Genomic DNA, 24971 nt, shown 5'->3' on the forward strand with positions numbered 1-24971 from the left:
TTTGAATGACAATTGCACGATCATGCAACACTGTACTGATGTGAATTTTTTAGCATTTTTTTGAGACAGATAAAACTTTATTTTGGTGGTATTTATTCATCACTGGTGGTATTTTTTTGCTATATAAATGAAAAAGTCCAAAAATTTAGAAAATAAAGTGTTTTTCTTATAAAATTTTGCAAATAAATAATCTTTCTTCATAAATCTTGGCTAAAATGTATTCATCTATCTTTTTAGTAAAACAAAAAATAACCCAAATTAGTTTGTAACCAAAAATTATAATTTTTTTTACATTTTTATTTTATTTTGTTATGTTTTTTTTTTTTAACATACTGTCACCCCTAGTGACACTGTACTACTTGTGGGGGGTAATGAAGATTTTTTTTTTGACACTGATTGCTTTTACACCCATAAAGGCTGTAAAAGCAATCATTTCTCCTTCTCTCTGGCTGCATTCCTGCATCCATTGAGAAATACTGTGAGAGCTGTGTTTGGTCACAGCTTGTCATATGGTACAAGGCTGTTGTAAATAGCCCTGTACCATGTGATCTCTGTGATCATTCACAGATTTCACACGTAGTAAGCAATGATGTCAGGAAGTGACATCTTGTTTACTACTATTCAAGAGATCACTGATTGGCCAATCAGTGATCACATGACTCAGGACCTCACACAGAGGTCCCGTACAGCCCAGGCAATGGATGCAGGGGGATGTTTAGAAACGTCCACCCGCCTTGGCAGCGCTCCCGTCCGGCCGTTTATCTACATGGCCGGAAGTACTGCTGCAAGGATGCGCAAAATCACATATGTATACATGATTTTGTATCTCTGGGTAAGGGGCGCGCGTGTGCGCTCCCTACCCATGTTGCTATTGGCTCCTCGGCATGTCAGTCACCGGGTCCCAGCCGCCGATTCTCGGCTGGGAGTCAGTGATCCTTGGCGGAGCTGAGAGGGAAAAGGTCTGTGTGTAAACAACACAGATCTCTCTCCTAAATAGAGCTTTGCATACAATGTATCCAGATCGTGCTTCAGACAGCCTGGCTGGTGTGTTTGCTTTCAGTAAATATACTCGCCGTTCCTCTGTGGATGCGTGATAACGTCACCGCCCCTCCCCTACGCGTTACGCTACAGGGACTCGTAGCTTCCTTTGGGGGATGTGGATTTGACATCCCCCAGAGGAAGCTACGAGTCCCTGTAGCGTAACGCGTAGGGGAGGGGCGGTGACATTATCACGCATCCACAGAGGAACGGCGAGTATATTTACTGAAAGCAAACACACCAGCCAGGCTGTCTGAAGCACGATCTGGATGCAAAGCTCTATTTACATTTACACAATGTGAGTGGGAGATCAAAGAGCAATAAATCACTTATATCCCGGATAAGACACTATGTTTTTTTTCCCTTCTCTGCATGTTCCGTATATGGAGGAATAAACAAAGCAGCCAGTGAAGAAAGCACAATTGAGAAGGCTGAGCTGAGGAGAGAGGAGAGGAGACAGGAGGGAGAGGTTCAAGCTGCGAACACAGACTCATCACATTAACTAAATTGAATAACAACACCATCTCAAATTCAAAGAAAATAATTGACATTCCCATTTTTTATTAATGTTTTATTAATTTTTTATTAATTTTATTCACATAGAATTGACATTCCAATTTTTCATTAATTTTTTATTAATATTTGTTATAATCACATATAATTTTTTAATTCACATTTATAAATGAATTTATGTTAATTGTATATTTAAGCACCATAGAAGTAAGTAATGATTGGATTATAGGTGGTATATTAAGAAATTCACACAATCAAAAAAGGTCAATCACAAAGGTTGATAATATTGGAGCGCGGTACAGTACAAGAATTCATGATCTCCATGTATAATACATAAGGGGGATATGATCAACATGTATAATACATCAGTGGTTCATATAGTGAACTCGGTGTAGAGTTATTCACCCTGAGGTCATCACAGAGGACAAGGGGGCACTCTTTACGTCTGGAGGAAAAGATTTAATCTCCAAACACGGAAAGGTTTCTTCAAAGTAAGAGCTGTGAAAATGTGGAATATACTCCCTCAAGAGTTGGTTGTGGCCAGCTCAGTGGATTGCTGTAGGAAAGTCCTGGATTATTTCCTGGATACACAGAATATAACTGGATACTAACATTTATAGGTAAAGTTGATCCAGGGAATATCCGATTGCCTCTCTGGGGATCAGGATGGAATTTTTTCCCCTGCAGGAGAAAATTGGATCGTGCTGTGCTTGGTTTTTTTTTTTGCCTTCCTCTGGATCACTGTTGGTGTAGGATTATAACTTTTTTTTTTTTTTTTTTATGCTTTAACTGGATGGACTTTTGTCTGTTTTCAGCCAGACTAACTATGTAACATGTACTGGGAATTTTTTTAGCAAAGACATGTAGCAGAATACATTTTGGCCTAAATTCATGACGAAATTTGATTTTTTAAAATTTTTTTATTAGACATGTTTAATAACAAAAAGTAAAAAATATATTTTTTTTTCTTCAAAATTTTCAGTCATTTTTTTTCTATTATAATGTAAAAAATAGAAAAAGCACAGGTGATCAAATACCACTGAAAGAAAGCTCTATTTGTAGGGAAAAAAGGACATACATTTAATTTATGTACAACGTTGCATGAGTGCACAATTGTCAAAGTAATGAAGCGCCCTATCGCAAAACATAGCCTGTTAAGAAAGGAGGGTAAATCCTCTGGAGGGCAAGTGGTTAAATTAGAACTTTACCCATAACAACTTGATAAAAAAAAGTTCTTTACAAAGGAACACACATTGCACTATAATAATTATGCTAGCAGAATTAGTGTGTGCTTTAATTTGCTTCCAGCATTGCTCTTGTTTCTTCTTGCTGGAGGCTGAAGCCCAGAGATCCTGAGCAGCAGTAAATCTTTAAGCTGTCAGCAGATCGGCCTCTGAGCAGGGTGAGAAAGTGTATTACTGGATTTTAAACAGTATAGACCTGTGTTTCTCAACCTTTTTTCAGTCAACGCACCCTTTAAAATTATGGACAGTCCCGAGGCACCCTTTGAAATTATGGAGTCTTGAGGCACCCCATTCAAAAATGTGAAAAACTATTGTAATAGTTTAACATAACACAGCAACATCCAACATTAAAGGTGATTTATTCTTCCAAAGCAAATACACATTTGCACACTGGTACTGAGCAGTATTTCACTGTCTCTCTTCTCCCTCAGTATTTCACCATCACTGAGCTAATGTGACCCCAGCACTGATGGAGAGGGGTGGGGAAAGGTCAAACTAGGATGCTGTGCAGGTTAATGGTTGTCAGGACGCCGGCGACTAGAAGGTTGTAATGGTGCACAATGAAAACCTGTGGTTTTGTGTAACTAAAAGGCAGGCTTGTTCCACCCGCTGGCTTGTATATAGGTTTGGGGCAATTTGTAGACATTTTGCCAAGGCACCCCTGAAGAAACCTCAAGGCACCCCAGGGTGCCTGGGCACCCTGGTTGAAAAAGGCTGGTATAGACACTTAGTTTTAATAATTTACATAGCTATACAGGGGTATCTCGGTTTCCGAATTTAATACATTCTGCGGGACTTTTCGTATTGTGAAAAATTCGTAACCCGAAACGCGGTTTCCCATAGGGCTGCATTGAAAACCAATTAATCCATTCTGGAGGTCAGAAAAAAGTAAAAAAAAAAGTATTTTATCTATTCAAAACTCTTTATAAAAGTGCACTTTAAAGGCATAAATACTGTACAGGGACATGATTAAAAATTAATTTGTAAATGCACTGAAAACTAATCCGTTCCGGAGGTCAGAAAAAAGTAAAAAAAATCTTATCTGTTCAAAACTTTTATAAAAGTTCACTTTAAAGACATAGTACTGTACAGGGACATGATTAAAATAAAATTCGTAATTACATTGAAAACCAATTAAACCGTTCCGGAGGTCAGAAAAAAGTAAAAAAAAAAAGTCTTTTATCTGTTCAAAACTCTTTATAAAAGTGCACTTTAAAGGCATAGTACTGTACAGGGACATGATTAAAAAAAAAACAATCCGTTCGTATTGCGAAAAATGCGAAAAAAAATCATAAAAATCATCGAGGCATTATTTTCAATTAATTTTCATTCATAAACCGAAAATGAAGTTAACTGAGGCGTTCATAAACCGAGGAACGCTTCTACTTACAAATGGGGCCAGCCCGAAGTGATCTAGCAGGACTTAATTTTCTGACTAAAGTCCCACTTTTAAAGTAGCACTGACATCATCGCTATGATGTACATAGTCTGTGGGATGGATTCAGCAGGCCCCACCCACTACAGGGTGTCTGCAAAAAAAAAAACCTACAGGATGGGCCGGAGGCAAGACCACTCACCCTGCACAAGGAAAGAGTGCAGCAGTGACCGGTCTTTATTACAAGAAGCTCCCTACACAGAGGGAAAGTCTCACACTGGATTACCGCACAGATATGGAAGAAATACACAAAGTACATCTATAATAAACAGGACTTTTGCATTTAGACATTTTTTGCAGATCCCAGAGTTCAGCTTTAAGAATATTGCACCTTGAAACTAAAGTAAAGTATGATTGTGCTATAAATAATTGATTCTATACAAAATTTACACGTTTCTTTTTGTACGATTCTAGCATACAGAGTGAAAGAAATGCCAATACAATAAAGTCCATATCGGAATGTTCAACCATTTAGCGTAGTAATACCAAGGATTCCATAGCAGCAACTTATTGGCGTTGACTGTGAACAGAATGAATACACCATGTTGGTAGGTGGCTGTAGGTACCAGATGCCTGCCAGTCTGTATTGTTGGCTACTACAACCTCTGACCCCCCCAAGGCACCATTCTTCGAGGTAAGGCTTGCCTTTGATTTCCAAGTAAGGATTGATCAGACACCGTTCTCTCAAGTCACTAGAACGTACAAGGTTCCTGTATTAGCGTACTTCCTAAACATGACAGAATCAACAGGCATTGCTTGGGAGAATACATTAGTGTGGCCATCTTATCTTGTTTTTCACGTTTTTGAGCAGTTGAAAGGTGTAGAGAGGCAAAAAGGATAAAAGATGAACGAGCCATATTACTATATTGTTAACTGGATACATTCAATTTACAGTAGATGTCATAGAGAGTTTCAATTCAGCAAGAGTAGCAGGAGTGAACAATTCTAAGACATTCTGGTTTACAATGAATTTGCGAGGTATGAGGAGGTTTTTAACCTCATTATGCAATTTCTCTTTGTGTTCAGTGGTGAATCTCTCTAATATGGTCTCTCTACTCATCATCTCTCCATTATTATCATAAGTATATACCTTGTTTCTTATGTTCTCGTTATAATTTATCAGATTACTTAGAGACTCAGTTTCTGCACAGTTGCCATATCTCCAATCTTCTGGTTTTTCATTTTTCTTATACTTGGGATCAAATTTAACAATGAACTTTTCATAACATTTAGTACAGGGAGGTGTTGGCTCATATTTGTGATTAGTAGTCTCAAACTTGTAGGAGTGACAGCATACTTCATTGGGGAAATAGATGCCATGACCACCTTTTCCACATCTCACTTCATAAGAAATAACCTTGTCCCACACAAGCAGGGCAGATATGGCGATCATTATCTTCCTGGGCACCTTGCCTTTGTAGGCTATGGATGACCCGTAGGCGTTGGCACTGTAGAGATTAGCAAAGCTGTGAGAAATCACAGCAGCAGACAGTGCAAAGTCCTTGGGGCTAAGTTTGTTTCTATCAGCGTCATAAAAATTAACCAAAAATTCCTTGCTCCTCTTCTCCAGTTCATTCAAGATGGGTTCTTTCTTTCCACGATAATGATTGGTAATCTGAGAATTGGATGAAAAAAAAAAAAAAGTTATGTAGATTGATTATCCTATCCTGTCCAAATCATTAAAGTGTTACTAATCCCAGGCCCCTGCATTCACTATATCTGGTCTCCCCGGACCCTGCTTTCACTATATCTGGTCTCCCAGGACCCTGCATTCACTATATCTGGTCTCCCAGGACCCTGCATTCACTATATCTGGCCTCCCCGGACTCCACATTTACTATATCTGGTCTCCCCGGACCCTGCATTCACTATATCTGGTCTCCCCGGACCCTGCATTCACTATATCTAGTCTCCCCAGACCCTACATTCACTATATCTGGTCTCCCTGGACCCTGCATTCACTATATCTGGTCTCCCCAGACCCTGCATTCATTATATCTGGTCTCCCCAGACCCTGCATTCACTATATCTGGTCTTCCCAGACCCTGCATTCACTATATCTGGTCTCCCCGGACCCTGCATTCATTATATCTGGTCTCCCCGGAACCTGCATTCATTATATCTGGTCTCCCCGGACCCTGCATTCACTATATCTGGTCTCCCCGGACCCTGCATTCACTATATCTGGTCTCCCCGGACCCTGCATTCACTATATCTGGTCTCCCAGGACCCTGCACTCACTATATCTGGTCTCCCCAGACCCTGCATTCACTATATCTGGTCTCCCCGGACCCTGCATTCACTATATCTGGTCTCCCCGGACCCTGCATTCACTATATCTGGTCTCCATCAGTACACACAACATGGAAGTGCAATTATTTTAGTATAAACTGCTAAATACCTTTTCTCATTAGCAGTTAGAGCAGTTGTGTGACTTCTATCAGTGTCCAGCTGAGCACTGGTGAATCAAATTAGATATTGGCGGGTGTAAATGTCCATGTCCGCTCTATATTATTATTATTATTATACAGTATTTATAAAGCGCCAATAGTTCGCTCAGCGCTGTACATTACAAAGGGGGACAGAACATGTGACAGAGCAATACCAATACAATGCAAAACATGAGGGGATCGAGGGCCCTGCTCTTTTGAGCTTACAATCTAGGAGGGAGGGGGTGGTGGCACAGGAGGAGATAGCTGTGGGGGATGGAGTGGTAGGAAGAGTGGAGGAGGTCGGCAAGTTAGCAGGGGGTGGGGTAGGCTTCCCTGAAGAGATGGGTTTTCAGGGTGCGCCTAAAGGAGAGGAGAGTAGGTGATAATCTGATGGGTTGGGGCAGGGAGTTCCAGAGGATGGGTGACACCCTGGAGAAGTCCTGGAGGCGGGCATGGGAGGAGGAGACCAGGGAACTAGAGAGAAGGAAGTCTTGTGAGGAGCGGAGTGTGCGTGTTGGGCGGTACTTGGATATTAGGTCAGTGATGTAGTTCGGGGCAGTATGGTGGACAGCTTTGTACGTCAGTGTTAGGATTTTGAATTTGATCCGTTGCACAATCGGAAGCCAGTGGAGGGATTGGCAGAGGGGGGTGGCGGAGATGGAGCGGTTGGAAAGGTGAATGAGTCTGGCAGCCGTATTCAGGATCGACTGAAGCGGGGATAGCCAGCGGCGAGGCAGGCCAGTGAGGAGGGAGTTGCAGTAGTCGAGTCGTGATATGATGAGGGAGTGGATGAGCTGTTTAGTGGTTTCTGGGGTTAGGAACGTGCGGATTTTGGCGATGTTGCGGAGGTGGAGGCGGCACGAGTTTGTTAAAGATTGGACTTGTGGCTGGAAGGATAGGTTGGAGTCCAGAATGACACCCAGTACTCTGGCCTGCAGGGCGGGTTTGATGGTAGCGTTGTTGGATGTGACGGAGAAATCATTGGGGGGTGGTGTCCGGGCTGGGGGGAAGACAAGAAACTCGGTTTTGGAGAGGTTAAATTTAAGGAAGTGGAGCGACATCCAGTCTGATATGTCGCTCAGTAGGCGTGTGATTCGGGCTGAGACCAAGGGGGTGAGGTGGGGGGTTGAGAGATAGATTTGTGTGTCGTCGGCATAGAGGTGGTAGTTGAAGCCGTGAGAGTGTATGAGTTGGCCAAGGGAGGAGGTATAGATGGAGAAGAGAAGGGGCCCGAGGACAGAGCCTTGAGGGACCCCAACAGAGAGGGGGAGTGAGGGGGAGGTGGTAGCATTATAGGTAACGCTGAAGGAGCGTTGTGACAGGTAGGATGAGAGCCAGGAGAGAGCAGAATCTCTGAGGCCGAGGGAGTGTAGTTTTTTGAGGAGGAGGGGGTGGTCGACTGTGTCGAAGGCCACAGAGAGGTCAAGGAGTAGGAGCACTGAATAGTGGCCATTAGCTTTGGCGGTTAGAAGGTCGTTGGAGAGTTTGAGTAAGGCAGTTTCGGTGGAGTGTAGGGGACGGAAGCCGGACTGTAGGGGATCGAGGAGGTTGTTGTCGTTGCGGTGAGAGCATAGGCGGGTGTAGACTAGGCGCTCGAGGAGTTTAGATGTAAATGGGAGCAGGGAGATGGGTCTGAGGTTGTTCGGGTCATTGCGGTCCAGGGAGGGCTTTTTAAGTATGGGGGTGATGTGTGCATGTTTCAGAGGGGAGGGGAAAGTGCCGGAGGAGAGGGAGAGATTAAAGATGTGGGTGAGGGAGCGTAGGATGGAGGGGGAGGGAGGTCGTAGGAGTTGTGAGGGGATAGGGTCAAGGGGGCAGGTGGTGAGGCGGGCATCAGAGATGATCTTGGAGACTTCCTCGATGGTAGTAAGGTCAAAGGTGCGGAGTGTGGGGGGAGCTTCAGTATGAGGAATGTAGGGTGGGGTGGATGAGGAGGTCAGAGCAGTGGTGGGGCCGTGGGAGAGGGGTGATGAGGGGGTAGCTGAGTGAGGGTGAAGGGGGTTGGAGAGAGTTTGAGCAGTGACGAAGTCCCTGCGGGTTATGTCGAGGGGGAGGGGGGATAAGGGGGTAGCTGTGTGAGAGGGGACGGGTTGAGAGGGCGTGTGAGTTGCGGCAATGTCCTTGCGAATTGTGTCAATCTTGTTTTTGAAGTGATTGGCAATCTCAAGGGCAGTGAGTGAGGTGCTGGGTGGAGGTGGGGGTGGAGAGAGTAGAGAGTTGAAGGCAGAGAAGAGTCGGCGAGGATTGGAGGAGAGGGCCTTGATGAGGGTCAAGAAGTAGGCCTGTTTGGCAGCATGGAGGGAGGAGGTGTAGGTGCGGAAGGCAGATTTATAGCGGGTGAAGGCTTGTTGGGATTTGGTTTTGCGCCATATAGAGGGAAATGGAGGTTCTGATCGGGTCCACCTGAAAGAATGTTCGTGTGAAAGAGCCCTTAAACAGCCAGCTGCCGGCGTCCTAACAACCACTGACGTCATTGGTTGGTAAAGACATCAGGCACCTGCACAGCATTCTTGTTTGACACCCCCCGCCCTTCTCTATCAGTGATTTGTCAAGTTGGGGGAAAGAACTTGTGTAAAAAGAAATGCTGAAATACTAGTCAGTACCAGTGTGCGAATGTGTATTTGCTTTGAAAGAACAATTCACCTTTAATGATGGGTGTCCTACGTGTGTGGATGTGCTGCCATTTGTAAAGCTATAAGTTTAGTTTTGTAAAGTTTAGAATGGGGTGCCTCATTCATTATTATTGCCTTGACTGGAAGAAGGTGGAGAAACACTGACATAGCAGAAAGAAAAATAGTTTGCATACTGCCTGAACCTGGAGCAAAAACAGTGCATTCCTAAAGTATTCAGACCTCCTTCACTTTTTTCAATTTTGTTATGTTGCAATCTGATAATGTTTAAAGAGTAACTCCACTTTTGTGGGAAAACATTTTGACACAAGTCATATTGTAATTCAATGTTATTAAAGCGGAGTTCGACCCAAAAGTGGAAGCTCAACCTTTCTGCCTCCCCCCCCCCCCCCCCTCCGCTGCCACATTTGGCACATTTTGGTTTTGACAGGTACCCACTCCCACTTCTGGCTGAGTTCACCGCAGTTTCTAAATACATGTAATTTATTTACTAATAATTTTTATTTTAATTTTGCTTTCAATATAAAATATCTTACATAAATAATAGTAAAAAAAAATTGTAAGCAAAACCTCACATTTATTTTAGAGGATAGTAAAATATGTTGCAAGTTTCTCACATTGCATACGTCCCTTGTCAGCCACAAAGTTCTCCTCAATCAGCCCTTATGGGCTTTGCTTATGTGTTTGTAGTAATTATATTTTTGTGTGAATGGAACAGAAATACTGTGCTTAACATGGGATGGGGGAGAGCTGGGGAGATACTTACATATTCCAGTAGGATGGAGAATGGAGTCTGAGCTGGCAAGCATTTATTGTATTCCTCTAAAGGCCTGTGAAACACTTCTTTTATATAACTCCAGTCATCGTTTGGAATAAATTCCTGGGGTTTTACTTGTGGGTCATTTATGTGTCCAAAAAAGAAGATAGCATGATATACCTGGGGATGGGGGGGAGAAATACAAAATCAACTGGTTGTAAAAAAAAAAACACAAACAGTGATGAAGTATAGATCCTTGAATGTTTATAAACAATTTTAAAGAAGAACTCTTGGATAGGGAGAGAATCACCCATTAGTTCACTCCCCTATACAAAACACTAAACAGTTAATAACATTTTTAAAATCCCTGCCTGTCCGCCAATTTTTATTTTTTAATTAAAGTTCCACTTTAACTCATCTCTGTAATTCAAAAGTCTGCTCTGCCAGGGAAGAGGTGTAGCATCATATCCTCTCCTCTCTCTCTACAGTTGAAGGAAACTACAGTTCCCATCAACCACAGGGAATTGTTGTGAATGTGGCTGGGTACACTAGGCCTGTACATGTTGAATGTGTCTCAGGATCTTGCTCCGCCCACCACTGCAAGTTAGGCTGAATTACATCACTGTTTCCTGGAAAAAGAACTACAGAAGGGATGTGCCACAACCAGTGGCTGGGGGAAAGCTTAGCAGCCACTGATCTTACAAACAGGGAACCAAAGAGAATTAACGGTTTGATTTGAAAATGAATAGGCTATGTCAGAGCAACTACTGAGTGAACCAGAAGATGGATGACATATTCAGTGAAAGTTGGAAATCAACAACAAGGACATGTAAAGAAGTGTTTGCCCGGAGTTCTGCTTTAACTGCCCAACAAAAGTCAAAATGTGAGAGAGGGGCATTCCCTTTTAACCAAGGATAGGCCTCAGCAGAAAAGCTGGTGTCAGTTCGGATAACTTATTATGTTGCCCTTCTGGACAACAATCATATTCTTCATAAAGGCCACACAAAAAGTCCTTTTCTTCAGGTTAGAAATAAAGCCACAACACAAATCCATTGTTTTTAGATGGGCAAGCAGCAGCAGTATCTTATACAGTGGGATGTACTTATATAATATTTTCGTACTATTCATTCTGTAAAGCTGCATATACATTTGTTCTCTGCAAATGAGGTCAAAACCAAATGTTGTTAGGCTCTTTTTACTCCAGGTTGAAAGTTATTAATTCATTGAAATAGAGTAGTTTGGGAAAAGACCGCATTATGGGTATTGGATGGAGCTAACAATCATAGTGAATAGGTATTTATTTTCTATGATCATCAGCTCCATCTAGTGGCCATGATGCAAGATTTTCCTAAATCACCTATAGTTACATAGTTAGTCCATCCAGTTCAACCATTAAAAAAAAAAGTTATAATCCTATACCCACAGTTGATCCAGAGGAAGGCAAAAAAAACCAGCAAAGCATGATCTAATTTGCTCCTGCAGAGGAAAAAATTCCTTCCTGATCCCCCCGAGAGGCAATCGGATATTCCCTGGATCAACTTTACCTATAAATGTTAGTATCCAGTTATATTCTGTGTATCTAGGAAAGAATCCAGGACTTTTTTAAAGCAATCCACTGAGCTGGCTAGAACTAACTCTTGAGGGAGTCTCTTCCACATTTTCACAGCTCTTACTGTGAAGAAATCTTTCCATGTTTGGAGAATAAATTTCTTTTCCTCCAAACATAAAGAGTACCCCCTTGTCCTCTGTGATGACCTCAGGGTGAATAACTCTACACCGAGTTCACTATATGAACCACTGATGTATTTATACATGGAGATCATATCCCCCCCTTATGTATTATACATGGAGATCATATCCCCCCTTATGTATTATACATGGAGATCATATCCCCCCCTTATGTATTATACATGGAGATCATATCCCCTCTTATGTATTATACATGGAGATCATATCCCCCCTTATGTATTATACATGGAGATCATATCCCCCCTTATGTATTATACATGGAGATCATATCCCCCTTATGTATTATACATGGAGATCATATCCCCCCTTATGTATTATACATGGAGATCATATCCCCCCTTATGTATTATACATGGAGATCATATCCTCTCTTATGTATTATACATGGAGATCATATCCCCCCTTATGTATTATACATGGAGATCATATCCCCCCCCCCTTATGTATTATACATGGAGATCATATCCCCCCCCCCTTATGTATTATACATGGAGATCATATCCCCCCTTATGTATTATACATGGAGATCATATCCCCCCTTATGTATTATACATGGAGATCATATCCCCCTTATGTATTATACATGGAGATCATATCCCCCCCCCTTATGTATTATACATGGAGATCATATCCCCCCTTATGTATTATACATGGAGATCATATCCCCCTTATGTATTATACATGGTGATCATATCCCCCCTTATGTATTATACATGGAGATCATATCCCCCCTTATGTATTATACATGGAGATCATATCCCCCCTTAATCTCCTCTTCTCAAGAGAGAATAAATTCAGTTCCTCTAATCTTTCCTCATAGCTGAGCTCCTCCATGCCTCTTATCAGTTTGGTTGCTCTTCTCTGTACTTTCTCCAGTTCCCCAATGTTCTTTTTGTGAATTGGTGCCCAAAACTGAACTGTATATTCCAGATGAGGTCTTACTAATGATTTGTACCGGGGGAAATGATATCTCTCTCTCTGGAGTCTATACCTCTATTAATACAAGAGAGGATTTTGCTCGCTTTAGAACCTGCAGCTTGGCATTGCTGCCATTATTAAGTTTGTGATCTACTAGAACTCCCAGATCCTTCTATATGACTGAATACCATCTTAAAATTAGCCGGGTACTTTTTGATTTTGCCCCTATTTGCACAGGACAAGGTATAGAATGCAAGAACATAGAAAACCTGGAAGCCAAGGCTGCTGTGTTCAGCCACCCATAGGAAGTGATGATGCAGTACACAATGGTACTTACATAAACACGCAGACAGCTGTACAACTCTGGACAACAACATTTTGCTTCCATGGTTGTACGTCCATGAACATGTTTATGCAAGAATCGGCGTACAGTATGCCCGCATACAGCAACATCATGCAATTGCTTTCCATGAGTGGCTTGGTGTAGCTGCTGTGGCTCCTGAGGAAGATTTTACATGACTGTATGTCCGGCCAAAGCCTTTTTCTTGGTTTTAGATTGAGTGGGGAGGGCTACAAACCGTGTATGATTTTTATTTCTGTCTGCCCCTGTTGCAGAGTTCATTTCCCGGTTGATGAAACTTGTCACCACAACAGAAAGCTAGGAAAAAACTAGCTCAAATCATACTGCACAGAATCGCATCTGAATTGCACAGGAATGCGTTGCGGAGCGAGGGTGTCATAATGCACTGTTTTCTGAGTAGACAAGAATTCTTGCATCGGCCAAGCATTCATCTGCACTTGTGGACAGGGGCGGACTGACCATTTGGAAACTTGGGCACTTCCCGAGGGCCCGGGGTCAGTAGGGGGCCCCATGAGATGCCCCTGGTACCTTTTTCATAGGCTTTTTTGAGTTTGGGCAAGGACACAGGGGCCCCATGATTCCCTATTGCCCAGAGGCCCCATGAGTTGTCAGTCCGCCCCTGCTTGTGGAGATACTGTATGTCAGGACCCAAAGCCTGGGCAGAGTCCTTTGGCACATCTATGTAGGCACCAACCATTCAAAGATGACACATCACGGAGGGCCAAGAAAACATTTAGTGTATTTGTGCTTTCCACAAACTCCTGTGGTGGTAAAATCCCCCCCACTACATAAATACACTTACCCTTTGCATATACCAGAATGTGTCCTCACTGTTAGCACCGGTTTCCTCCAGCAGATTTTGGAAGACTTCTACAAAAGTTGTTCCACTAGCCCTGACAGTTTGCTTCATGAAGTTTTTATCCTTGCATATTATGCCTTTATTTTTATTCTTCCTACAAAAAGGAATGAAAAAGCTTCTAAATTTACAGTTGCAAAGACATAAAAGAAGCATTTCACCCATTTTTCAGAAGTTGAATCTCACCTAGATGGCATTTCTATTAATGAGCAATTGACTAGTATTCTTACTCATACCCATTCCAAATTTCTTGAAATCTGGAGCCCATGGCTCACATACCGACATCCAGCAATTTCTATGGCAAGCCTGACAGTCGCATAAGTGGCCTCCCAGTGGGCTAGACACTCCCTGCGTCACACCCCCCTCCCATTCCTTTCCTCCTCCTCTACTCCTTTCTTCTCTTCTTATTTCTCTATCTAACGGAACCTGAGTCTCCATTACTGGACAGATGCCACGTCTATCACCCAGGTCAATCAATATCAGCCATATGGCTGCCACCTCCTTCACTGCTTAACTATATTGATCAATCGTTGACCATGTCACCTTGCTGTTTGTCCCATTTTTGCAATGATCATTCCTTTGTCAATATAGTGGATGCTCAGCTTTTGGGTATCGATTTATAAACTAATTTGTATCTCGCTTTAAAACAGAACTAAATAAAACATATTGAAAAGAAAAAAGAAAGAAAAAGTTCTTGGATTACAAAGAGAGTACACCTGCCATTATAATTTACAACCACGATGCACCACAGAGCGACATAGGAAATCATTTTCGCCGTGGCCATTACATTTAATATCTTCTCTGTGAGTGATGAATGTTAATGTTTAATCTGGTTAATGATCTGAATTTTTCTGTAGTTTTTATATTATGTTGGTATTAGGTTAACTATGATTTTTAGGTAATGCTAAAGAAAGTGGTGTAATATTTTGTAGTTTGATTTTCTGTTTTTTTTAATCTGTGTTAAAATCTGTATTATTTATTCTATGTAGTATTTTAATAGGATGGTATGGTGTATTAGAGTTTAGTATTCATTTAGTTATATTTGGTATTAATTGGTAATTTTATTATTGTTGTGTTTCGTTTCTGTTTGCTATTGTGATTTTGTGTTGTCTTCGTTGATTGTAACAGTATCTTAAAATTTCCTTAGGATAATATAAAGTATTCTAAATCTGAATCATTTATATAGTTTGTTTTTCTTTTGCAGACCTTTTCCATATTTTTCTTTTGGTCATAAAAGATTAAAAAAAATCAAACTGTTTAGTAATTTTTATTGAGCTTGCAGTCACTACTTGTTCCAGGCAATCATTAAAGTGGCTCTAAAGGTTAGTTTTTGTTGGGTTTTTTTCAGAAAAATAACAAACATGTCTATGCTTACCTGAGAGCAGCCTGGATCCTCCTTTTCTCGGGTCCCTTGCAGGCTCTCCTGGCTCCTTCTTTCTGTTGGGTGCCCCCACAGTAAGCATCTTGCTATGGGGGCACCCGCTGCTCCGTGTGTCCATTCACTTATCCCCATCCCCTCTCTCTCCGCATTCGCTGATTGGCTGTGATTGACAGCAGCAGGAACCAATGGCTCCCGCTTGCTGTCTCAGAGGTCGATGCTGTCGTTCACATTGCTGGATCGCAATGAGTCTCAGGTAAGTATTGAAGGGGCTGGGGGCACTGCTGCACACAGAAGGTTTTTTACCTTCATGCACAGAATGCATAAAGATAAAAAACCTTGAGCCTTTACAACCACTTTAAGCGATGTATAATATTCCCATCACTCTCATTCCTGGAAAATGCAAGAAGTAAGTGGGTCCTGCAGAAACTGTCAACTGGAGACTGTGACCATAAGCCAACGTATATGTCGCCATTGGACATGTGTGATTCGTTTAGTTCAGAAATTAAATTTGGTTGAAATTTGTGTTATTCAGAGTTTCGGATGTATCCGAATTTCCAAATCACAATAGTAAATAAATTTCAATGAATATGAAATAAGAGTGAAATAGGAGGTAAATTCCTACTTAGGCTACTGAATATAATAGAATTAAGTAGAATAGAATACAAAATAAAAGAATACCGTAGAATTAAACAGAATAGACTAGAATTAAATAGAATAGAAAATGCGCAGAAGTCGCCAACTGTCTGCAGAGTCAATAGCTAAAGACCTCCAAACTTGGTGTGGCCTTCAGATTAGCACAACAACGAGTAGAGAGCTTCATGGAATGGGTTTCCATGGCCGAGCAGCTGCATCCCAGCCTTGCATCACCAAGTGCAATGCAAAGCATCAACTGCAGTGGTGTAAAGCACGCCGCCACTGGACTCTAGAGCAGCAGAGATGTGTTCTCTAGAGTGACCAGTCACGCTTCTCTGTCTTGCAATCTGATGAACGTGTCTGGGTTTGGCGGTTGCCAGGAGAACGATACTTGTCTGATTGCATTGTGCCAAGTGTAAAGTTTGGTGGAGGGGGGATTATGGTGTAGTGTTGCTTTTAAGGGGTTGGGTTTGGCCCCCTAGTTCCAGTGAAGGGAACTCTTAAGGCGTCAGCATACCAAGATATTTTGGACAATTTCATACTCCCAACTTTGTGGGAAGAGTTTGGGGATGGCCTCTTCCTGTTCCAACATGACTGCACACCAGTGCACAAAGCAAGGTCCACAAAGACATGGATGAGCCAGTTTGGGGTGGAGGAACTTGACTGGCCTGCACAGAGTCCTGACCTCAACCCCATAGAACACCTTTGGGATGAATTAGAGCGGAGACTGTGAGCCAGGCCTCCTCCCCCGACATCAGTGCCTGACCTCACAAATGTGCTTCTGGAAGAATGGTCCAACCTTCCCATAGACACCCTCCTAAACCTTGTGGACGGCCTTCCCAGAAGAGTTGAAGCTGTTATAGCTGCAAAAGGGCGGGGCAAACTCAATATTGAACCCTACGGACTAAGACTGGGATGCCATTAAAGTTCATATGCATGTAAAGGCAGGTGTCCCAAAAAATTTGGCAATATAGTGTGTGTGTATATATGTATATTTTTTTTTTTTGCTTACATGCTTACATATGACCTGTTTTATCTTTTCAATAGCAACAGAACATTTGATATGTGTCTAGATTTATATAGAAACGAAAAAAGTTTCCTGGTTGTTTAAAGTAGTTGTACACCCCAAAATATACCCAGTGAAGTGACAAGCCTCAGGGATCAGACACATCCTCCTACATAAGCTGTACCTGTTTATCTGCAGCTATCTCTCCTTTCCAGTCATTCAAAGTCCAGAATTAACACAGCATTTATCAGCTCCAGATAGTAGGTGGTGGTAATCTGATGTCACACCCTGCACAGTATAGAGCAGGGAGCTGAGTGTAATTTGAGATCTGAGTGGAGAGAAAGGACCCCCTTTATACAGTCTCATATGGATCTGAGGCTGTAAATCATCTGCTGTATGCTGGAGGGGGCTGGGCCATCTCCTGGAATTGCTTAGCGTAGGCATAGGCTGTCAGAAGCAACTCATGCAGATAGCAGAAGAGTGAGAGAGCAGACAGATATCACACAAGGTGCTATGGGGTGAAGCAAGTACACACTATAGAAGGATATGTTTTGTTTATTTTTCATTTTAGGGGTTTACAACCACTTGGTTTCAATATTTTTATTAAAGTTTTCGCAAATACCAAGACAACCCCACGGCAGGTAAGTAGTCATCATTTAAGTACAGGATCAAGTAAAAGCCCGCAACGTAGACTCCAAACAAGCAAATGAGAGCGACCTTGATGGCAAATGTTTGCGCATATACAGTTTGCAATTTCTATGCATGCACATATTGTCCCCAGTGCCTGGCTCCATTCTTGGCATCTCGCAGACACAGGGAATGAGCCGGGGGTGCAAACTGCACTGCACATAGGCAAGATAAACAAAAAAAAAAAAAAATAGGACCAAGGGAAGAATTTTTTTTTTCTTTTTTTTTGTATAAGAGAATTTGCATGTCTCTGCTGCCAGACATTTTATTTTTGGGCCTTTTTTTGTGACATGTTTAAAGTACTAAAGGCAAACTTTTTATTTTGTTTTGGTTATAGTGGATCAGCTTCCAGGTTTTAGAGTCCTTTCATACGGGCGTTCCATTTTTTTATCAGTTCAGTCACGTTTTCTCAAAGAAAGAAATGGATCAGTTTATATCAGTTTTTTGCATCAGTTTCTCGTCAGTTTTTACATCAGTGTTTTACATCCTTTACCAATGCAAAAATGGACCGCATGTCCTTTTACATCCGTTTTTCATTCGTTCCAGGTTTTTTTTTCGGAAGAAAAATTGGGTTTTCTTCCATTCAAAAAAAGGATGCGGACTTTAACCACTTGCCCTCCAGAGGATTTACCCCTGTTTCTGACCAGGCGATTCTGTTGTGTTACGGCGCTGCATTGCTTTAACTGACAATTGCGCAGTCATGCAACACCGCACCCAGATGAAGTTACGAATTGACCTTTCTTTTGGTGGAATTTGATTACCTGTGCATTTTTTCATTTTTGTCCGCTATAAGCAAAAAAAGTCTGACAATTTTGAGAAAAAAAACAATGTTTTTGACTTTTTGCTATTAAACATGTCCAATAAAAAAATGTAAAAAATCTAATTTCGTCATAAATTTAGGACAAAATGTATTCTGTTCCATGTCTTTGCTAAACAAAATCACTATGTGTGCATTGGTTTACGTAAAAGTTATAGCATTTAGAAATGGCGGTATAGATACTGGGATTTTTTTTTTCCTACTAGTAATGGCGGCGATCAGCGACTTATAGCGGGACTGTGGCGAGCAATCTGACACTGGGGGAGAACTAACTTGGTGTCACTGACATCCCCAGTGACACCAATACAGTGATCAATGCTAAAAAAAACAGCACTGACACTGTACTAATGACACTGGGCAGGAAGGGGTTAATGTGAGGGGCGATCAAAGGGTTAACTATGTGTAGGGAGTGTTTTACCAGGGGGTGTGCTTCACTGTAAGCACACTGATATATATATACGTGATTTTGCGCACTCGTGCCGCCATGTAGCAGTATACCTGTTATACGGCAGGGGGTAAGTGGTTAACAGACGTAAACAGACGATCATCCGTTTACATGCGCTAGTCCATAGAAATACATGGGTGTCCGTTTTTCATCCGTAAATGAGCAGACATACAGAATGCCCGTGAGAAAGGACTCTTGTCAAAACCTAATTGAACAAGCTGAAGTTACAAGCTGATTGGCTGCCATGCACAGCTGCACCAGATTTTGCACTCTCCAGTTTTAGTAAATCAGCCCCATTGTGACATCATGTTCAGCTCGTTTGGCAAAATGGCTGAATGCCCCAAATCCTGTCTTGGAGGCCAAAGGTGGTTCTTTATCACATAGTAGTAGTAGAGTGGAGGAGAAGAGAAAACCTATCTGAGAAGTGAAACCAAACAAACCAAAACAAAATTACTTTACCTGATAAAAAAAAAAAATACCTTTGTTTCCTTGCTGCTTCCATGTTACTCTTTTCCTATGGGAAAGAAAAAGCATGCTTAGAATTCAGCTGTCATGATTTTAACAGACCAACATGTACAGCGTTGGATATGGGGGCTGCCATGGTGACTTCTGTTTTTAAAATGCTAATTGCTTGGCTGTTTCTGGCTTTAGCACTCTCCATGGCAGTGACCATTGGGAAAAACTAAGTTAAAAACTTCTAATCTGCACACTCACTTCAGATGAGTAAGGCCGGCCATACATGGGTCGATTTCCAAATTATTTTTTGTTTGAAAATCGTACCTAATAATAATCGACCAATTTTCGCTCTGTTAGTGGGCAATGGCATCAGCTAATTTTCATGATTCCTCCCATTCCGTTTATTGGACATGCTGGAAAATTTGTGAAAAACGACCAATTTTCAAAATCATTGCTGGCACCATCGTATTACAGAACGAACAATGTTTTCGATTTTCGCATGAAAAATTGTTCGGAATTCGATCCATGTATGGTCTGCTTAGGTTAGAAAGTATTGAAGCCAGAGAATTCGAATTTTCAGGAGTTCAGCACCAGCAGCCCACGTAGTGCTCTCAGCTCTGGTTTCTTCAAAGGACTAGATTTCTGTATTCTTACCTGGTCCAGTGAAACGTTACAGTCATCTGTCTCCATGGGCTCTGGTTCAGCGTTATGTTTGTCCATAGTTATTTCCTGATCAGTATTCCTGATTTGAAACAAAAAAATGTATTTATTGTATACGATTAGAGATGTGCACGATGGAAAAATTTGTTTCCTTTCAGTTTCGTTGATTAAGTTAATAATTTTGTTTCCTCATCATCAAATGATTTGTTTTCGGAATTTGTTACGTATATTCGGATTCGTTTTATAGATTTGTTATTTTCAAATCGATGTGGAAATTCGGAGTTGAAATCCAAATATTGAAATGTGAATTTCAGAAGACGACTATATTCCATTTTATTCCATTATATTTTATTTCACTCTATTCTATTCTGCAGCCTAGGTAGGAATCGTCATCTTATTTCACTTTTATACTTTACTGTATTTATTGCAATTTGTTTCCAGTAATTCTAATCTATGTTTTTCCAATCATTCTAACCTATAAAGGATTTCACCCCCTTCCTGTCCAGGCCAATTTTCAGCTTTCAGTGCTGTCTCACTTTGAATGACAATTGCGTGGTCATGCAACGCTGTACCCATATTAATTTTTTAGCATTTTATTGAGACAGATAAAACTTTATTTTGGTGGTATTTATTCACTACTGGGATTTTTATTTGTTTTGCTATATAAATGAAAAAAATCCAAAAATTTTGAAAAGTGTTTTTCTTATACAATTTTGCAAATAAATAATCTTTCTTCATAAATCTTGCCCAAAATGTATTCAGTTATCTTTTTAGTAAAAAAAAATAACCCAAATTAGTTTATAACCAAAAATTATAATTTTTCAAAAAAATGTTTTTACATTTTTATTTTTTTTTATATTATTATTTATGTTTTTTTTTAACATGCTGTCACCCTAGTAGTACAGTGTCACCATAGTGACACTGTACTACTTGTGAGGGTGATGAAGATTTTTTTTTTTATACATTGATTGCTTTTACATCCATAAAGGCTGTAAAAGCAATAATTTCTCCTTCTCTCTGGCTGCATTCTTGCAGCCATTGAGAAATACTATGAGAGCTGTGATTGGTCACAGCTTGTCACATGGTACAAGGCAGTTGTGAATAGCCTTGTACCATGTGATCTCTGTGATCATTCACAGATTTCACACGTAGTAAGCAATGATGTCAGAAGTGACATCTTGCTTACTACTATTCATGTGATCACATGATCAGGACCTCACACAGAGGACACAGCGGGCATCGGATCGCAGGGAGCATGCATAATCCAAAATGGCAGGCGCCGTTTATGAACGGCAACCGGCCCCGGCTGTTTATATACAGCGGCCGGACGGCAAGTGGTTAAACCATCCCCCCTGGAGAATTATGGGTGCCATTGGTTTTTCACTATTTCACAGGCACATACAGTTTTAAGGCTTGACGTGTTTGGTATCTATTTACTTGACACAGTCTCATCTTTTATTCTTTACAAAAAAACTTTGGTTTAATATTATTATGTTTGCACTAAAAATTAATTTAAAAAATGTTTTTTCCTGAAGATATACTTTTGGTAAATAGCTCTGAAAATAGAAGGAACAGCGGCTTACTGATAAGATTCCTCTTCCCTGTTGTCAGGTCAAGCTCCATGTTTAAGAATGCAGATATTACCCTAGGTTCACACCTAAGTCCCCAGTCACACTGGCTGTGAATTTGCATGCGATTTGCCTGCCATACGACCTGCAAGTCACATGCCAAGTCACACCTGCAATTACAGCAGTCATATCGGAGCGGTTCCGACTTGGTCAGAGCCGCACCGAACTCTAAAGTAGTACATGCACTATTTTTGATGCGATTTGCATAGACAGATGTCAGATGTCATGCAAATCGCACCTGAAATCGGCATGTTCCCCCGACACTGAAATCTTGCAACTTCACTGTAAGTCACACAAATTCAAAGTTGGGCTTGATGTGACCGGGGTGTAAGCGTTTTCTGCAGAGTTTTGCAGAAGTGCATTACAGTCCATTTAACATGATTTCTTATGGGACATGTTCACATCTGCGCGTTTTCACCCGGTGCATTTTCGGAAAGGGTCAGGGACTTTTTATAATGCAAAAAGTTGCGTTTTTGGTTCTATAGAGTTCAATGGAAATTCTGCAGAAAAGCATGTATTGCATTTTTGCTGCTTTTTTATGTGTTTTTGCCATGTTTTTGATGTGTTTTTGATGCATTTTGCATTTTAAAATTTGCCTAGCAAGGAGAACAATAAAAAAAGGAAAGAAAATGCAAAATGCAGCAAAAACGCAGGTGCAAAAACACAAAACGAAATGCAAAATGCATCAAAAACACATACAAAACGTGGCAAAAACACAAAACGAAACGCAAAATGCAATGTAGAAACAGCTCAAACGCAACCTGCATAGGTGTGAACCTAGCCTTAAGGCAGGTGGAGGTACTAAGTAACCACTTCAGGACTGATCCCCTGCATTGTACTGCAGACGGGTGGCTCCTATAGTTCAACCTCTCTCAACCAGGGTGCCTTATGGTTTCTTCAGGGGTGCCTTGGCAAAATTTCTAAAAATTACCCAAAACTTGTACACAAGCCAGCGGGTGGAATAAGCCTGCCTTAGTTACACAAAGCCACAGGTTTTCATTGTGCGCTATTACGACCTTCTAGCTGCTGGTGTCCTGACAACCAATAACATCATCAGTTGATAAGGAGGATGTCAGTTCCCTGCCCCCTCCATCAGTACTGGGATTACATTAGCTCAGTGATGGAGAAAAAATGAGGGAGAGGAGAAACAGTGGAATACTAGTCAGTACCAGTGTGCAAAAGTGTATTTGCTTTAGAAGAATAAATCACTTCTTGAGTGTTCTACATGTGTGGATGTTGCTGCATCATATAAAAGTATTAGAATAGTTTTTCACATTTTAGAATGGGGTGCCTCAGGAATGTCCATAATTTTAAAGGGTACCTCAAGACTATCCATAATTTTAAAGGGTGCCTCAGGACTGTCCATAATTTCAGGGTGCCTTGACTGAAAAAAGGTTGAGAAACACTGCTATAGATACAGCGACCTACCTGTACATCGCTCTCTGCTTCTGGGTTTAGGGCGCACACCCAGCCCCCCCACCACTGACTCCCGCAGTGATTAGATATGGCGAGATGTTGTCAGCAGGTCCCAGCCAATGATTCGTGGCCGGGACCTGCTGACAAGCAACACGGGGCTCTGTACAGAGGGAGCGATCTCTTTGTTTCTTCCTCCTGCACAGCAGGGAGAAGGAACAAATAGATTTTTAGTAAAAAGCAGCACTTAATACACAAACTAACACTTGTTAGGCACATGTTTAACCCCTTGATTACCCTGAGATGTTAACCATTTCCCAGTCAGTGTCATTAGTACAGTGACAATGTATAGGATCACTGTATTAGTGTCACTGGTGATGTCAGTGTCAGTTCATGTCAGATTGCCCTCCGTGCTCTCACAGTCCCACTATAAGTCGCTGATCACTACCATTACTAGCATGAAAATAAATAAAAATTCCAGTATATATACTATAGCTGGTAGACGCTTTAACTTTCACATAAACCAATCAATATACACTTATTGGAATTTTTTTTTCAACAAAGACGTATCAGAATACAATTTGACTTTAATATATGAAGGAGTTTGATTTTTTGTTTTATTGGATACCAATTTTAATTAATATAATTTTAGTGGACGCTTATTTTCTGCCTGGCTTCTTCAATTTGCAGATCATATTTTGTCATGCTTTGTGGCACTAACACAGCCAGCTATGGTTCAAATCTTGGTTGATTCAAAAGGAATCTTCCAAAATTCGAGCTGTGCATGACCATTATAACAATTTCTGGCAGGATGAAAAGAATATTGTTTTGCACTTATAGAACGCAGGTCTTTTCATTGAGTAGTTAACAGCTCAAAGGGAGAACTTTATATTTATTTCAGGTACTTCTATAGCGCCATCAATTTACACAGCACTTTACATATATATTGTACATTCACATCAGTCCCTAACCCTCAAGGGGCGTACAATCTAAGGTCCCTAACTCACATTCATACATACTAGGAACAATTTGGACAGGAACAGGGACGGACTGACAACTCATGGGGCCCCCGGGCAATAGTGGATCATGGGGCCCCTGTGTCATTGCCCAAACTCCAAAAAGCCTATGAAAAAGGTACCAGGGGCATCTCATGGGGCCCCCTACTGACCTCGGGCCCTCGGGCGGTGCCAGAGTTTCCAAATGGTCAGTCCGCCCCTGGACAGGAACCAATTAACCTAACAGCATGTCTTTGGAGTGTGGGAGGAAACTAGAGTACCCGCAGCAAACCCACGCAGGCACAGGGAGAACATGCAAAATCCAGGCAGGAGATGCCATGGTTTGGATTCGAACCAACGACCCTAGTACTGCCAGGCGGAAGTGCTAACCATTAAGTAACTTTATGGTTTAAAAAAAAAAAAAAGTTAAAATGTTATTACACCAATAATAAAGTTTAGTAACTTTACTGAGATAGCAAAATACATTTTTTTTAAGACAAAATGGCTGCTAAGTACAACCAGGAAGAAAACTATTTTTTAAAACCTACAACTATTTCTACTATCAGAAGCAAAACAACAAATTCATTGTCAAAATGACCCCCCCTGCTTACTAAAGAGGAAGATTTCTTTGATCATGTCGTTCAGAGTCTAGCAATGATAAATAAAAGAACCCTACCTTTAGGAACAGTCCTGATCGAATGGTCTTGTTTCAATTATGCACGGTTCTACCCGCCTCCAGACCAGATCAGCACTGAAACTAGGAAATAGAAAGTGAACTGTAGATAGGAGTGGATTCTGCATACAATGTTGAAACAGGAAGAGCAAGCAGCATACGATTCACATTCCATCTTCCTATACGTCACAGCACATAGGAGAGTCTGATATTTCTGACTGTTGTCTGGGTAACTTCCATAACA

General features: G+C 41.2%; 2 protein-coding genes across 2 annotated transcripts in view; one reads left to right on the plus strand and one right to left on the minus strand.

Moving 5' to 3' along the window:
* The window catches only part of ARL16 (ARF like GTPase 16), a 33198-nt gene extending 26255 nt beyond the window's left edge, over positions 1 to 6943 (plus strand). The window contains exon 6 of the mRNA XM_089657528.1: positions 4645 to 6943. Coding sequence (XP_089513654.1) covers positions 4645 to 4676 — 32 coding nt within the window. The 3' untranslated portion in view covers positions 4677 to 6943. The remainder of the gene's footprint in view (positions 1 to 4644) is intronic.
* On the minus strand, positions 1595 to 24862 carry LOC149441264 (uncharacterized). Its single transcript, XM_089657526.1, has 6 exons — positions 24731 to 24862; positions 20013 to 20100; positions 19382 to 19416; positions 13880 to 14030; positions 10059 to 10229; positions 1595 to 5845 (listed from the first exon to the last, which is right to left on the minus strand). The coding sequence occupies exons 2-6, from the start codon at positions 20076 to 20078 to the stop codon at positions 5114 to 5116; spliced, it is 1155 nt and encodes a 384-aa protein (XP_089513652.1). The 5' UTR covers positions 20079 to 20100; positions 24731 to 24862; the 3' UTR covers positions 1595 to 5113.
* Between the last annotated feature and the right edge of the window lie 109 nt (positions 24863 to 24971).

The sequence above is a fragment of the Staurois parvus genome, unplaced genomic scaffold (assembly GCF_062004578.1).
Source record: "Staurois parvus isolate SC_StPar_1 unplaced genomic scaffold, SC_StPar_1.0 ptg001008l, whole genome shotgun sequence".
NCBI lineage: Eukaryota > Metazoa > Chordata > Amphibia > Anura > Ranidae > Staurois > Staurois parvus.